The 18376-nt window shown below is 31.0% G+C and overlaps 1 protein-coding gene across 2 annotated transcripts in view; it reads left to right on the top strand.

The window, feature by feature from the left end:
- Window positions 1-15876, top strand: part of LOC134712463 (thrombospondin-1-like) — a 32032-nt gene extending 16156 nt beyond the window's left edge. For both annotated transcript variants that reach the window (XM_063574020.1, XM_063574021.1), the window contains exons 2-6: window positions 6648-6707; window positions 9322-9507; window positions 9990-10160; window positions 10649-10819; window positions 13371-15876. In XM_063574020.1, the coding sequence (XP_063430090.1) occupies window positions 6662-6707; window positions 9322-9507; window positions 9990-10160; window positions 10649-10819; window positions 13371-13456 (660 nt within the window). In that variant the 5' untranslated portion in view covers window positions 6648-6661 and the 3' untranslated portion in view covers window positions 13457-15876. The remainder of the gene's footprint in view (window positions 1-6647; window positions 6708-9321; window positions 9508-9989; window positions 10161-10648; window positions 10820-13370) is intronic.
- Window positions 15877-18376: the final 2500 nt, after the last annotated feature.

Genomic DNA, 18376 nt, shown 5'->3' with positions numbered 1-18376 from the left:
TGAATTCCAAGAAATTAATTCTTGTCAGGAATATGAAGGCAGGTCTAGATAAGAATATAATGCCACTGTCAAATCTCACAGTGCTTATCGTGTTTAACAAGATTAAATATTGATTCTTTCTACTTTCCATACACGGGAATACTTCTAACTTTTTACTTTGTATGTTCATATCATTCTGTAATAATAACGCATTATACCAATTAAGATTATATAGAGGATTTTCTCTCTAAATCCCTTTCTTGTTTTCTGTTGGTCTTTGCCAATCGTAATCTGCATGTTTGCTGTCTAAACTTTTGGTTTAGGACATTCTAGATGAATGGTTTTCCAGGCACAAGTGCTGTGGCAAATTGATGGATTAATGATTTACTAATATTCTACAATTATTCTCTGCACTGACTGATAGTACTCCCAACATGGAGGTATTGGTGCTATTTGGATTCCATTTAAATCGAATAGAAAAATCACCACTTCATCTTCTTGTCCCTTACACTTATTGACCAAATTTTGTTAAATTTGTTCAAACTTGCCTGGAATGATACTCCTTTGGTTTTTATTAGATGATAAATGTGACTGCCAGATCAAGCATTTAATTCATATTCGTCATTTATCAAATAAGTTTTGTTTTAAATCATAAATTCTTAGGTTTCATTTTTCGTATTTAGAAGACACTTTATCAAACAAGGGTCATCTTGTCAATCAGGTGGCTAACATGCATGGCATCGATTTCTGTAGCACCTGAAGTCTTTTACGGTATTTGAAGGTTCCTTGTACCTTAGGCTTACATTTTCTGGTATATTGTTGTGTTGCTTTTCGTCGATTTTCTGTTTTGGTTACGTATTGTCTGATTTTTTTCTAACTTAGTTTTTAATTGTCTCGTTGGTATATTTTGTTTCTTTTAAATAATTTTCTCTGAAACTATGCTGTTATTGAAAATCAAACACTGAAGGAATAAAGTATGCAACTATTTCTATAATAATCCAACAGTGTTCTGATTGGATGAAAATCAATCCATTGAATTCATGTTGGAATCACATTTTCGTTTTTTAGCTGCTGAGCTAACAGCAATATTTTGAAATATTTGTATGAAGCTCATCTACAACATTATTTTATTACTTGTAAAATCGTTAAAATGTTTCTGAAACATAACTGCACTTTTATATGTAGACTTTTGAAAAAGTTGTCAGGTTTAACAAATCTAATGGCAAACATTGTGAAAATAGTCGCATATGTAGTTGTAATTCAAAACAGTAAAACACACGTCTTTTACTTCTTCTGAAACTTTAGACCAACCTGCACTATGATTGGTACGGAAATATGTAATATTTTAGAAGTTCCTAGCTCATTTATTAAATAGCTGAGTCAACATATTGGTTCTTCCTATTGCAATTTTCTCAAATATCTCAGAGGGAAAATTACTAGTATGTATAAAGTTTATTTTTTCTATAAAGATAAAATCGATTTATTTTGTATTTTTTATTGAAACTGTTCCCACAATGACGCATGTTGATATCTTTATTGTTCTCTCCATTTACATCTTTCAATTTATAGTAAATGATAAATGTATTGAGTGAATACATATAAGGAAACCCGATTAGCAAATCAGAGCTATCTATTTCAGCTAAACGACGTACAGCTTTTTAAAACTATTTTGTTATGTGACAATGACGTCTATATTGCTCAGCTGTATTGTCTTTTGGATATTGTTTCTAATAGCTTATGAAGAAATATCACATACTTGATTACAGCAGACATTTTACATAAGAAACTAGTGCGTGTTTTTAAATCACTTGACCGTTTCATTCATATATCAATGCTTGTCACGAATACGTTAGCTACAAACCTAGTAAGCTGTTGTTTATTGCAATTTCTTTTACGAAACTGGCGCCATATTTGTATGTACTTTCCATCTATAGATACTGATCAGATACATTTATAGATTTGACTGTCACTGTGTCTTAATTTACACTTTGTTACCATTACTGGAGAGAGAAAATGTCTATTGCTATGCGATAAACTATCTTAACTTGGAAATGGGATTGGTGTTAATATACTTATCAAAGTTAGTCCGAATTGTCTTCATTTAACTTTGTTATATTATATCTTATGTGTTTTTAATCAAAAGACGTAGATGTGTTATGGTAACGCAGATTTATAATTGTATCTTCATTAAAACTAAGGACAACAGTAGTACTCCAATTTTCTACTCATAACTCGATTCAGAAGATACAAATTAATGTATTGAACAAAGCAAAAGTGAGGGAAAAACTTCTAAATGCTATAATATTGAGAATATCATATACAAGTTCAAATATAGAAAGTTCCAAGTAACATGCAATAAACCCCTTTAACACAATTTTAGAAGAGTATTGCTTGAATTGTAATTTGGCGATGAATATCAAAATACTTAACAACTTTGCATATTTACTTTTGTTTTGGTGCCCAACTATATCGTCAGTATTGCACACAAAGTCGTTTTGGTTTAAACCACTTTTGCTAAGTAATAATTAATTATTGTGACGGGAAAGCTTTTTTATTTTCCTATATAGATAAGTTTCCTTTGTGTAAACAATATTTTTTTATTATAATAAATACAAGTATAAATTATAAACTCATTCACAATAAGGATCCAAAAACAAGCAACAATTGTTTATATTAATCTGTATCCTGTTTCTTTGACAAAACCTTTATAATTAAAACGGATGCATGATGGTTCTTCGCGTATTCTTGCTTTCATCGTATGTTTTTATTTTTCAATCATTACACGAAAAGAAATATGACGTGAAAGCAGCTTTACCTTTTTCAATTTCCGATATCTTGAGATGGTAATTGATTTATAGCATCGAAGTAAGTATCAATATACATGTAGGAGTAGTGATTGCTGACTGACAATTTGCAAATACATTTTGAGATATTCGTGCTCAAAGTGGGACCAATTTCCTCTGTTCTCACATTTAAGACTTTTTTTCAACTTTTATAAAAGTTCACAATATGCGAGTCTCGAACGGTCTGTTCTTTACCATTGTTTTTTTTTTAGATTCAAACAACATAAATGGTATGTTTTAGAATTTGCTACCAAGTCATAATTACTCGATGGTGTGATTTTTTTTCTTCTTTAAGTTTGATGTAGGTATTTAAAAATATTTTTTTAATTTTGGCATTTGTAAGTGATATAAATTCGGTGGAAATGCCCCTGCCTTAAGGATTTAGATTGCTAAGTAGTACTAATTTAATGTTGTTCTACTCTGTTTCTAGTTTTGCGATGCAATTACTCATTCCACTTAAGTTTTCACTGTATAGAAATTACATTTTTTATTCTAGACAAAAAAAAAATTTCATATTGTTGTGTTTGCAAAAATATTAAAGTAAATATTGTTGCCTGCCTTGTTTTCAAACTACTTTGTTCAATGTGAAAAGAAAGATCACTTGTTAAGATATTATAGAATAGCTCTTACATATAATACTTCAGAAAGAAATAAAAAAAAAATGGTGTCACTGTATATGTAGCACACCAGTTTTTTCTTGCAAAGCGATACAGTTCACAAACTAAATTATATATGAGTTATCATTCTTATTAGCAATGTTACTCAGTTTTTGAACCACTCAAAATCATTCAATACATGTTTGGTTGTTATGGAATTTAAACCATAAGATAAAATGATATAATTGTCATCATTTTAATAAATAGTTTAACCATTAAAATTGAGTATAAATCAGGTTCACTCATTTACTGCAATTGGCTAAATTCTCATATACTATCTTCGTATACATATATGTATAGATAGGTTTTCAGATAAGTTCATTAAAACAACTATCTTATAGAAGTTTATCAACAACTTAGTCAATCATCCTCCAAATAGGTATAGCTGTTAAAACAACCTGACGTTTGTGTTGATTGTTGATAACTCCACACCAAAAACAATATATGCTCATAAATTGTTATATGCTGTTATCTTCCCTTTGGTCGGGTTGCTGTCTCTATGGCATATTCCCCATTTTTATCCTTATGTTATCCTAGCATCGACCACAGTTAGGTGTTTTAGTCTTTATACGAAACGTCGTGTTTAAGCACAAATCTGTAAACTTCTTTAATTATATCATTTATAATAAAACAAAGTTTCTTCATGAATAATGATGGAAATTTGTCTTTATATATAATGGAAAAGTTTGTGTAGAAAACAACATGTAATTACTATTATTCAAAGTAGAACCTAATGATATTACCTCTTGTGAGTTCAACTGTAATAACCATGTTACGTGCATAGTTCATACTTAAGGGCTAAGACTGTCTGATTGAGTTATACCATTACATTTAAATAAAAAAGAGTTACACATTTCCATTTAGCAATTATGTCTAAGGGATTGGTTTCAAGGCTTGAAAGCATTACTTTTATAACAGTTCTCGATAAAAACTTTTCCACTTTTTAAAATCTTGCAATAGAAAACAATCCTCAGTGATACAAAAATGGGAAACAATTACAAAACAAAACTGAATTCATCGGAATGATTATGTTACAGTACTTCTTGTTGACAAAGTTACAGAAATTTTAACTTCAGAAATTTGAACGAACGCGTGTAGGACTGATTTATTTCATATCATCAGGCTAAAACTTTTGAGCTTGATTCAAATTGTTTTGATTTGGGCTTCATACATGAGTCGTTTGTAGATGAAACTAAAACAAAATTTTAAACCAGGTATCTATGATGAATTTATTTATCAGTAACTACAAGCGTTCAGCAAAAGTCTTATATTTAAGTCAAATGCAAGTTATTTTCATGAAAGACATGTTATTTTATAAATTTATAATTTGTTTATGATATTGATTAATACCTGAGAAATACCCAGTAAACGCAATCGCTTTTTCCTACATTTAACACTAAACACAAATGTCTATGCAGATGTTTGCACAAAATTGAACTTTTGATACATTCAGTGAAGATTATAATGAAATAGATTTTAAGTAAAGTGTTTCAAATGTATCCATTATTTTACTTTCCACTTCAAACATCCCGTTGTGTGATTTTTTTTCCATGAAAATGTTGTGTCATTTGTCTACAGTATACCGGATATCTGAAGGTGATGTCGAATTCAAGAGATTCATATGTTTAAGCAAAATTAGTCTTTTCATTACGAACAATTATATACATTTCTAACCAACCTTTAAATCTTAAAATAAGTTTATAAAATGGAATTAAAATATGATTTTCTCATAAAATGCATCATATATTCCTATATTTTTATATTTCCATAATTCTGCTTTAATTTTTCATGTTTAAAGTGCTCTAGAAATTGTTACTTTTACAGGATATACATACACTTTAAAAGAAATGTGTCAATTACAAGCCGTTTTTAGTGAAATATATTTGTCTCGAAACATTTTTAGAGAAAAAACAGTACCTTCCTGAAGATGGTTACATCAGAGGGTATTTGTGAGCACTAATATCGACATCAAGTAACATAACAAAAAAATATGCCTGACTTTGTACAGGCATTTTCTTATATAGAAAATGATGGATTAATCTTTGTTTAGTAGCTAGATCAAACTCACACTTATATAACAGTCGCGTGCAATTCCATTATATTGATAACGATGTGTAAACAAAACAAACAGACCTAATACGCAAAAAATGTCAAAAATGAACAGACATTATACGTAAAAATGTCAAAAATGAACAGACATAATACGTAAAAATGTCAAAAATGAACAGACATAATACGTAAAAATGTCCAAAAATAAAAGTAAAGCAGTCAACATTGTGTTATAATCCTAATCACTATAAAAACAAACAAATATGTACCTAAGAAAAAGGGTATCCTGTCATATCACAACACAGCATATTATTCGTGAAATCATTTCAATTCATTATTCTTCAACTATGGGACACAATGTTGAAGGTTTTCGGTGTAAAAATCTTGAAAATCAAAGACATTTTGTTATGCTCTCTTGCAGCCAATGTATTGTATTTCATTTGAAACGTACATAGCCTTACCAACAAAATGTTCCTGCAGTCCAGAACTGTAAAATTGCCCTTTACATAAATTATACGCGAAGGGTCTGAACGAATATCATCACAATACTCATAGTGATCTGGTTAAATCTTCTGTAGATATATTAGTAAAGTTCTCGGTAATATTGTATTTCCACGGTTTTCAGTAAACAGAAAATTTGACATTTTTTACCCTCAGAATTTAAGATCGCTTAATGGAATGACTATTTATGTATTCAATAAGTAATGTTATTTGTGAAAGAAATTGAATTAATCTTATGATTTTTGAATGTTGAACAAATAACTGATTTAAATCAATATTACTTTTGAGTAAAATATTTCCGTCGATCACTCGTATATTGTCCATTATATATTTGTATATATTACATAGACCAAACAATATAGCAAATACGACTTGCTTTTAAATGATTTGGTGTTGTATTTTCAAATATATAATATCCCATTTGGTAAACAAATTGATATAACAACGGCTTCATTATTACCTGTAGCTTAATATATTGAAAAAAATAAATATACATAATGTGAAAATCTATTTAAAATTTTGTATTCTATTTTTCCTCAGGTAAATATTCAGTATTTAAACAATTTACCGAAATTATAGTGTACATTTCCTTATAAATAATGTGTGTTGTTTATTTCAGGTGCTTAGTAAGTGATGCAAATTGATTTAGTACTCTTCCTGTTAGTTTTCTCGATAAATGGTAAGTCCAATTTTAGAAATGATAAAGATGTATCCATTGAATATTACGATTAGAAACAATTGTTTTTATGTTAAATTTAAATATCTGATACTGACATTATACTTATGTTTAAGATCTTAGTACAGGCTAGTTTTACCAGGAACTCATTAAAATTGTTACCTATAACACTACACTGTTTTTAAAATATTTGATGGTGAGGCAGGTTAACTGGAAATATCGATGAAACACTGTACTAGTGAAGAATGATAGAGAGGTTTAAAAGACTTATTGTGTTCATTCATAATGTTTTTTTCTAACAATATTTTCCTAATTTTACGCAGATACAAAATTATAGCTTGTTTAATGTTCAGTGGTAAAATAGTAATGCATATTTAAAACGACTTCATAATGACAATTTCTTAGTTTTACACTACACATAAACAAGAGTTTTACTACTCGAACTGCAGAAAGCCAAGTAGCGATAACCATATGTTCATACCCGAGTCAACCCTATTAGTTTGCTAATACTCATGTTCATTAATAGCTTCGAGTCCTCTGTTGTATGACAGTTTCCAAAGCCGTATTTTACGTAGTAATAGACGCATTTGAAAATGTTATAAATAGAAAAGGAAACTAATTTGATACCGAAAAGTAACTGGGATATAGTTATATGAGTGCACAACGGTTAGACTTATGCTAATGGTGGCGTCTGTTCTGCGTAGTAGGATGTAGGAATACATATTAATGTTCTGTTGAGGGATTTTTACTTTATTATCCTGTTAAAAGGCAAAATTTCAAACATCGCCAATAACTTCTCAATAATCCCTCGATCATTTCATCAGTTGGATATTGGGAGATATAATGTGTCGTTGTCTTGAATATGCATGCTATTTTGATACCGTCATTTATTAAGAAGATTACACTCAATCAATCCACAAACCACACAATTCTTTTCAACTTCAATTCACTTTACGCTAAGTATGAAACTTGTATAATGATATGTGTAGTTATCAAGTTCAATTCATGGAAAAATTCCAGAGAACTTTCAAAGAGATTAAAACTCTTGAACAAATATTTCAAAGATCACAAGAACGCATATTGGATTTTGATTTTTTATTTGTATATCTAACCCGTATGGTCCAATGGGCCACATGAGATTTTCTCATCGCTAAACGTACAGTGTCTGTCCTTGTTCGTTTACTGTTACACAATTATTCTCCCCTGAAACTACAAAAGTAACCAAACTCTGCCACAATCATCTTTGGAATAAGTGTTTCTTGGTCCCCCTGCTTACCAACATGACCACCTATGGGCTAAAAGTAGAACATCGTGGTAAAACACATACAGCTATTGTCAATTATCATTAAGTCCTGATATATTGAGATGATTATTAAGTCCTCGTACAAAAACATTCATATATGTCAATACCTACCTATCGTCCATATGACCAAACTATTAGACAATTCGAGATATTACCGGTAAGTATTGGCCCTTAATTGTTTATTTTACTGATTTCGTTATTATGGCTTGTATACCTCAAATGACCTATGATATTTAGATAAAGAGAAACTATAAAAGGCAAAACTGATTAACACAGGCAAAGATGTATACAAGTAAGTCAGCCAGGTCGAAATTGTCATTCGCCTCCTCATAGAAGTCATTTCCCTCTAAAAACAAATTTTACACAATTTTGTGGCTTATTTTGTGGAACTATTATAGACAGTGAAAAACTGTGAACAACATATTATTTAACAGGACAATATCTTCAAATTAGTCAACATAGCCAAATTCCTAAATCGAGTCCTTTGTCCTTGATAGGAAATTGTTATCCAATTATGTAGTGTTTTGCTGAAACTATAGCAGAAATTAAACTGTATACACCAAAAATTACCAGAACAGAAAAAAAAGTAGTAAACATTAACATGGTTGAAATTGCTTGTTCCATATTTTTAAAAAAGAAACATTCAAAATATTCTTTTTGGCTTGAATCATTGCAATGCATAAATGCAAGGTTAGCATATACACTGTAGTTGAAATGTTAGGGCGGCCCTCTTGCTTTCTTGTTCATTTTCTATATTATCCGTAATCAATTATCGATACATTATGCTATTTAAACAAATGAATATTAGTTAACCAAGGGAAATGTAATACAAACGAACGTACATACATGGACAATCCACCAGTTCATTTCCACCACAATGGTAATTTATGACGCGTGTAAATAGAGATATGCGATCAACGTCAATGAGATAGAGGGGAGTCGGTGGCCAAGTGTTCTAAGAAATTAGTCTGTCAACACTATGGTTGTGGGTTTAAATCCCAATCGTGGCAGGTGCTTTACTGAGACACTAGGATTTTCAGTTTTCCTGTCGTAAATGGGTGCTTCTATCCAGTCGCTCCGCTTTTGGATTAACCTTCACCAAGTACACTGTTCAGTTATAAATAAAAAAACAATTGTTTTCAAAAATCTTCAATCATGGCTTCATTTATTTTTTCTGATTCTGATTATGTTATTATCTAATGTATTCAACATCTTATATGATGATTTTGTTAGCTTTGTCGTTTTTCTAATAAATACTCCTTTCAGTTGAAAAGCACGATTTGAGTGTCATATTTTGTTCTATATTTATTTCAGTGATATCTGCAACCATTGCTGAGGACTACGGTGAATGGGGAAATTGGGGAGATTGGTCACAGTGTTCTGTTTCGTGTGGATACGGTTCGATACATCGGAATAAAAACTGGATTTATAAAAATGGACAAGTTTCAAACTACACATACAGTATGATTGTAGAATGCTGGACAAAAATTGCTTGTCCTGGTATGTTATGTTAAATTACGCCGTGTGCACGAAATTTACAAAGTTTTATTGTCATTTCTAATCATTAAGAACAATACTTGTGTGCCCTCTTCAACACCTATGTCTTCAACACAATAAAAAGCTCAGACTTCACTGAAAATCAAGACGATAATTTCAATGTATAACAGGTCATGAAATCTAACTAATATTGCCATCATTTGTGCAAAATTATCAGTGTTATACACATTTTAAGATATGCATTTTGTAGTTTTAAGATTTTTTGAAAAATGTCCCTTTTCTTATTTGGATTTTCCCTCATTTATGAAATTGCGTCTACGTAACTAAGAAATGGTTTGTTGAATATTTTACCTATGACATGGGGTTTTATAAAAAAAAAAGTTTCACCACCATACCAGTTATATTAACCTGGGATTCCGGTCAATATAATTTACGGTTTCATTTTTTCTTTTAAATATTTGAAGTCTTGTTTTATACGATTTCAGTTGATGGCGGTTGGACAATGTGGACTGCGTGGAGTGACTGTACTAGAATGTGTGGTGGTGGAACTAGCACACGTACTCGATTATGTTTAGCACCTGAGCCGTCATCAAACGGTAGAAAATGCGATGGATATCCACGCGAGGAAAATCAGTGCAATGTCATTGTTTGTCCAGGTACGTTTTAGTAATATCTTAATAGTTTAACATGCGCAACACGACATCTGGCATACGTGGAGAAGGATATGAGTATCCTTGCAGAGCAACTGGGATTACCCGCGGTGTTTTTTTTAATTTTATTTTTAACTTAGCATTGTCAGTTGTTTTCGACTTATGAGTTTTGAAGATTCCTTTGGTATATTTCGCTTCTTTGTTTTAAATATTCAATTGATTGATCTAGGGCACAATGAGTAAACAAGAATCCATGAATTCATCATGATCATTTTATTTATCATATAGAGCTGTCTTATCATTGTTCAAACATCTATCAAGTAATCATGTTACCAATAAAGTTGAATTGATTAGTTAACAACTAAATCTGAAAATTACTTAAAGGTTAAATTTGTTCATGTAGATCTATTTAGAATTGTAGTATATCAGAAATTTATTCACTCATTAATGCAAAATCGAAAACTAATAGTTTTAATATGAATTTATAATTTTAGTCCTTCCAGATAACTTTGACATGTCAGTATGCAATGATACAACCTTTATCTGTAAAAGTCAGAGACAATGTATATCGGAAGTGTTTCATTGTGATAACAAACTGCAATGCCACGATGGGAGTGACGAATTGCCAGACGAATGTCGAAAGTTTAACAGTTTAAATAGTAGCGGTAAGATTAGGATTTACTTAATAAAAGGGGGATATGTGGACATTCGTTGAAATTAATGAAACAAAATGAAACAAAACACAATCAAACTATTCCTCGGCATTCTGCATTTCCTTCAAGACAATTTTGATACAATATTGACAATTTGTCATGTTTTACGCAGCAATGGATATTCATAACAGGCATTTTTATTATAAGCGCCAAGGGATGTTAGATTAGTTATGTATCGCTTACATGTATTAATTTGATGAATATTCAAAGTTTCCTTTTAAAAGGGTATTCAAATGCTAGATTGTTAGCTGTACTATCATATTACATTTTCATCAAGAGCATGGCAATTAAAAAAGAGGGACGAAGGATACCAAAGGGACAGTAAAACTCATAAATCTTAAACAAACTGACAACGTCATGACTAAAAATGAAAAAGACAAAAAGACAAACAATAGTACACATGACACAACATAGAAAACTAAAGAATAAACAACACGAACCCCATCAAAAACTAGGGGTGGTCTCAGGTGATTCGGCGGGGTAAGCAGATCCTGCTCCACATGTGGCACCCGTCGTGTTGCTTATGTGATAACAAATCCGGTAAATAGTCTAATTCGGTAGATCACATTCATGAAAGGGAAGGGGATTGTAGTTACGACATATTCGATATCATTTGTGAAACGGTTATCACATTGACAAGCCTAGTAGTCAGCACTTTTTGTGCTGACATGAATTATCATTGATATTGTTATATTTATAAATCAACTGTTTATAAAATTTAGATTTTTTGAAATACTAAGGCTGTTCTACCTCAGGCATATATTACCTTAGCTGTATTTGGCAACACTTTTAGGAATTTTGGATCTCAATGCTCTTCAACTTCGTACTTTATTTGACTTCCCTCAACTTTTTTTCGATTCGAGCGTCACTGAGGATTCTTTTGTAGTCAAAACGCGCGTCTGGCGTATATATAAATTTAGTCCTGGTATCTATGATGAGTTTATTTACAACCACTGGGTCGATGCCACTGCTGGTGGAGATTTATTTCCCCGAGGATATCACAAGCCCAGTAGCCAGCACTGTTTGTGCTGACATGAATTATCATTGATATTGTTATATTTACAAATCAACTGTTTATAAAATTTTGAATATTTTGAAATACTAAGGCTTTTCTACCTCAGGCATAGATTACCTTAGCTGTATTTGTCAACACTTTTAGGAATTTTGGATCTCAATGCTCTTCAACTTCGTACTTTATTTGGCTTTCCTCAACTTTTTTTCGATTCGAGCGTCACTGAGGAGTCTTTTGTAGACGAAACGCGCGTCTGGCGTATACTGTAAACCAACTTATTTTCGCGAGCGATTTATTTTCGCGACTTTTGCGAGTAGAAAAATAACGCGAATATAAATCGTCGCGAATATGATAATCTTTGATCTTTCCTTAATAAACTTCATCAATTAATCAGATAATCGCGAAATTGAATAGCCGCGAAGTAGTAAAGACAAGGTAAAACGCGAAATAGAGTATCCGCGAAAATAAGTTGGTTTACAGTATATGAATTTACTCCTAGTATATATGATGAGTTTATTTATCCATAACGGTCAATCAACTCGTGATGGCGTTCGTAAAATTTACGAAGGGATGATTTCAACTTCACCATTTGGAACTCTTGGTTTAATAGCTTCCTTGTGAGCAGCAACCCTGTATCAAGAAAATCATGATAGGAAATGCAAGCACGAGAATATCGTATCAATTGGGAGATATATACCCCGTACACAGGTGCTGCTAGAATATTGAATGTAGAAATGGACAGTTCCCAATTGGAAAGCTGAAATCATCTCTTTTGACGTAAAGTTTTGTTTTCAACCGACCCTCATCGTCAATTTTTAGATGTAAGTCAAGATATGAAGCCTACTTAACTGTATCTGTAGTATCCTTTATCTTTAGTTCGATGGGATAGATGCGTTCCACATACTCACCAAATGTTGAATTATTTAGTGAAAGAACATCACCTATATAGCGGAAAGTAGAGTTAAAGGATATTGCTAACTTTTTACCTGTCTTCCTAAAATGTTCACGCATGAAGTCAGCCTCATAATGATAAAGAAACAAATCAGCAAGTAGAGGGGCACAATTTGTTCCCATTAGAATGCCGAACGTAACAAATATGTTGTCAATCAACAAATCAAGCATCTTGATAATATCAGTTTCAGAGAATTTTTTTGTTTGAATCAGAGTGATCCTTTGCAAAGTAGGATTAATCCCTCCCTAAGACAAGATACCTGTATCTACGTTAGCCATTCTTTTGGTGGTGCGATCTTTGATGGATAGGTCTTCCAGTTTTCATTTCTTCTGTTGTTCTTAATATTACTGTAAATTCAAAAATATTTGCGATGTTTTTACTATTGCAAAAAACACGACAGGTTATATCGCATGTTTTTTTCTTCATATGAATAAAACAGTATTTGTCTCCATATTGCAAACCTTTAAATCGCATTTTAGTCTAAAAGGACAAAATCGCAATAATTTCTGAATTTATGTATATTTTTCTTTTCTTTTCAGGAAGTCAACTTAATATAGTAATGACCATTTTGATAATTGTTATAGCAACTCTATCTGTCATCGTAACAACAAATCATCCGGTATGACGTGAAGGAGGTAAACTTTAGGAAACAAGTTGATATGCAAACTGTGATAGATTTGACCTTGTTCAGTGTCCACGGGTCATACATATGCAGTCATCACATTAATGCATTTTAAACATGTCACATTCAAGCAAAACTGGATGCAATGATATATTATATTCCACTTCACTCTTAGGTAAAGCTTGATATGTGCTTACAGAATAGACGTCTGTTGACAAAAAGTAAACAGTCATACTTAGCAGTGGTTAACTATGATGACCCAGACTGAATAAAAAACGATAGCATTTGTAATATAAGTCATGTTAATAAAATACATTTGATTATTTAGCAAGGCACATAATATACACAACAGTTATTTTTAAGTGCTTCAGAATATCTTGTCATTTTTAAACACTCTTTATATACATATTGTGTTGCATCAAACTATTCATTGCAACATCACACTGAAATGAAGTTCATCGATAAACCGATGGTCATTCATTAGCCAAACCTTTGTCTAAGCATTGTAAAACATATTTCATTTTGCAGAAATTGGAATCACTTTAAGACAAAAGAATTTCAATACTTCACCAGTGGTGTTAGTTACACAGAAAGGTGTTGTTGGCAAAACAAGTATTGTTCTGCTTTGAAGAATGACAGCAATGTGCTTAAAATAAGAAACTATAATCGTAAGGATTTTACTACAATAATCTGCGCGTGTTTATCTACTTTACGAAGAAGATAATCTTTTATTTCAGTTCTCACAAAGGTGTTTTCGTACTGAACCTGATTGAGTAAGCTCTAAAATCACACATATACTTTTTACATTATGCTTAGTATACGTACATTTTTAGTAAATAAACATATACATGAACTTTGTTTGAACAAATCCATTACTTCCATTTTCTCATTTTAACTGTTTACATTTCGTATTTATTCAAAGGATATATTTAGTGAGAAATTTTAGATACCAAACAAGATTATGTGTAAATCCCCTTCTTCCATTAATTTAATTCTGATCTGTTTAAATTTCGATTTATTCATTGGCTAACATCAATGTTTTATTTAAATGTCAAATATTATACAGTATTTGGTTTCTTATTGAAAGGAATTAAGATTTCAATAAAAGTTAAAGTTTTTTTTTATCAACATTTGATACAAATATTTTCGAATCGTCTTTTAATTGCATTCATAATATATTTTATAGCTACTTCTGAAATGAGTGCAATGTGTTAGACCATGTAAAACATAAGCATGCACGTGTAATCAAACTGGCATGACAATGCAAATAGTTGATCCAATCATTTGTCTATTGATCTGATTTTTTTGGAAAACAAAAGAAAATTGATTTCCAGTTTTTTGCCTAAAAAATATTAACAAAGAAATGATTCCTTTCTGCAAAAGTTAAAAAGAATTTGGTTGCGCAACGCTGGCATTATAACAAAACAAATATTCATCAACAACTGCAATATCCGGAAATTTCCAAAAGAACTTGGTAACGCAGTTTTATCAGAAGTGCCAATATAAATTTGAATTAAAAACCTGTTTCAGTAATATTTTTACAAACAAGCCTACCTCTGTTTGATTTATAATAAGGAATTAAAAAATGGTTCCACATTATAAACCTTTCCTAGTATTTAGCTGCATGTAATAAACATTCACATTATGTATCAGTTGTTCAGTGTAGGTAACAACACACACTAGGCTAAGTACATGCAAATAAACAATACAAACGATCATTTGTTGACAGTTTTCTGCATTTGAAAGACAAATATATTTCTTTTTATTATTGTTTTGCCTTAACAAATGTCGACTTGAGGCCCCTTTCTAATTAGACCGTACGCATATTAACCGTAACAACCTTGTAAAACTTACGCACTTAACTTTAATTACTGTGGATGTGTTTGTAAGAACTGCATTGATATATCAGTGTAATAATAAAAAGAATTTCATATCCTTTTAAATATTATTATGAGAAAAAATGATAAAATCAAATTCAAAATATTCTGAGGAAAATACACACCAATTTTATCCTGATATGAATAAACTTATCATGAACACTAGGATCAGAATTTTGTTCGCCAGACGTGCGTTCATGTTGACACATTGTACATGATCTCTTTTTACCTTTGAGAACACAATTATGTAAATAAATTTTGTTAAATTGGTTACATATATTGTGAAAAATTAAAATATAAAACTATTTAAAATATCTGATCTAATCCGTTTCATTAGATTTTTTTGGTTGCATTCAGATGTAAAACATGGGTTTCCTTATCAGTTATGTTTTTGTTGTATAAAATCTTGAATTATTATGATATATGTTCCATAATGTAAATTGTGTAAATGTACACAACATTCCTGAACTGTGTTTGTTAATTTTTAATGTTATTACTGTATTCATCATCAATCTGTGATCATATTAATAAAATCAAATGAAATGTTTTGATATTTAACATAAGCAAGTTGTAAACCAATAAAAGGCCAGTTGTAGTTTTGATTAATACAGCGATTCTGCACAGGTAAAGCATACATTTCATTAGATGAGAATGAACAAACGTGAATTGTAAACTTAATATATTTTTGGCTTTCAAACCAAATCTTGAGTGTTTATAGCAACTACTTCATTATCAACGAGTTAAAACTATGAAATAACAACCAAACAATCATTTCAGAATCGTTAACATCAAATCTGTTCATTATGTGTTGAATATGAAGTGTATTGTATATCATGAAACAAGTATAATTAACACATCATTTTTAGAATATATCTTCTATCAAACCGAGAATAATTCAATTTTCCCTAATAATATTTCTTCGAGTTGTTAATCATTCAGCAGTATATTTAAACATAAAATGAATAACAACGGATTAAGAAACCGGCTAACTGGATTTATTATCTATCTGAATAGTATAATATTGTTTTAAATAACAATTTTTTGATCCGTCTTAAGTCGGACTATGAATAGTTCTATTTTAAACAGCGCTGTCGTCGCGATCAAGACATTTTTGCAGACACAACTTGTAAACCCCATCAATCAAGCAATTTGGGGTGATAGTACTATAAGGGAAGTTTAGACAGATAGACAAGTAGATCAATAGATAAATAAGAGAATGAAGGAATGTTAGACTCAGTAATAGTTGTTTATTGACTCTCACTTAGTTGCTAAGGAGTCTGATTCTTCTTACTTTGTTGTAAGTGATATCATTACATATGAATAAAAGACATGTGGATGTAAGGAAGACATGGTATGAATGATACGCATTACAGGTTTGTGTCCAAAGAAACAAATTCCAACTGATCTAGCAACTGGGTGAACCTCGATTGGCTTTTTAACGAATTTGGTTTCATTTTGCACTATACCCCGTGTGAAGAGTAATTTGCAACATGCATACTGAAATTGCAGTTTTCTGTTTACATTCTGAAATGAAAGTACACTTTTACATCATGGTCGGCAGAGCTATTTGAGCGTAAAGTTTTAAATTGTTTGCCTATCTTATAAATGTATATGGTATATACGGCAACTTCCCATCCAAGACACAATTTGTAAAAAAAGTTAACCACTATAGGTCAAAATACGGCCTCCTACATGGAGCCTTAGCTCACACCGAACAACAAGCAATATAAGGCCCTAAAATTACCAGTTTAAAACCATTCAAACAGGATTGCTCATTGTTTGTATTATCACGTTATCATTAATTTTACATGAGATGGGATTTTTTTATTAAACTTTTCTTCTTTTCCTGGATGACATAATATTTTTCTCAAATTTCTGCTCCCTCTCCATGTGATATGAAAAACGTAAAAAAAATAGTCCTTTATTAAATGGCAAAATTAAAAGCTCTTTCGTAAGAGGGGGTCCATTGACTGTCTATCAGGGGACCAGACATAATAGATAAAAACGTCAAATATAGGGGTACATCAGTCAACAACTGTGTTATAAATTTAATCCTTATAAAACAAAATATGTATAAAAAAAAATGAAAAGACAAAGCACATTAGCAAAAATGAAAGAAAAGAATACAAAAATGAAAATAGCACAATGACGGGATGTATAAATACCGAGCCACGCCAAAAGGAGTCTTCCCTGATTTGCACTCATTCCAGTGATATATTGTGTGAAAACAGATGAAGCTCTGAATGTAACCGCGTTAATGTATGCAAACGTTTAATGGATGCTTGTACATATCAGTAACATGTGCATGCAGATTACAAAAATATACTATATAGTTTGCACATGATACAAAATAACAAGATAAAACCATGTCTTCAGAAATAATTAGTATTTTAAGTAATTATTACAATACTAACCTTTCACTATTTTATATGACTTTTCAATACAAATTTAATAATGTTTGATTCGTCATCGAGCGAATCTTCAAACGATACATTTATAATAGGATTATTATCTTATCCCTTCGTCTTCAAAATGTTTCTACATTGCAATCGTATTTAACATAAAAGGTTCAAGTTTATTAAATATTCATTATTTCATTTTATTAGAAATGACCCCGATTATGTATGCAGTAGATAAGATAATATATTTTCTCGTTACATGTTATGTAATTTCCAACCAGATAATGTATTTGAATACTCTGTATTCATGAAATAACAAAAGTTTAAACAAGAGCTTTGCATTTGAAGAAATTTGACGTTTCCTTGATGATCAAGACTAACTAGTTTTAAGTGGGGTTAATTAAGGAAAATGGAAATTGGTCGTAATTATGATTTTTACAGAAGTTATTTCAAAAACTAGAGTATTACTCGATTTATTTCACTTGACTGGGCGGAGTATAACCGATTCGCTCACAATAAACCAGTCCATCTATAGATAGGTGTTTTAGGATAAACTCATCAATGAAGTGTCCAGTCATTGTTTTGTAAATTCCTTTGATGACACTGATATGTGATTAGAAATCAGTAATACTTATAACGGCAATAAT

The sequence above is a fragment of the Mytilus trossulus genome, chromosome 3 (assembly GCF_036588685.1).
Source record: "Mytilus trossulus isolate FHL-02 chromosome 3, PNRI_Mtr1.1.1.hap1, whole genome shotgun sequence".
NCBI classification, from domain to species: Eukaryota; Metazoa; Mollusca; class Bivalvia; order Mytilida; family Mytilidae; genus Mytilus; species Mytilus trossulus.
The sequence above is the reverse complement of the archived record's forward strand: the minus strand, read 5'-3'. Positions and strand labels throughout refer to the sequence as shown.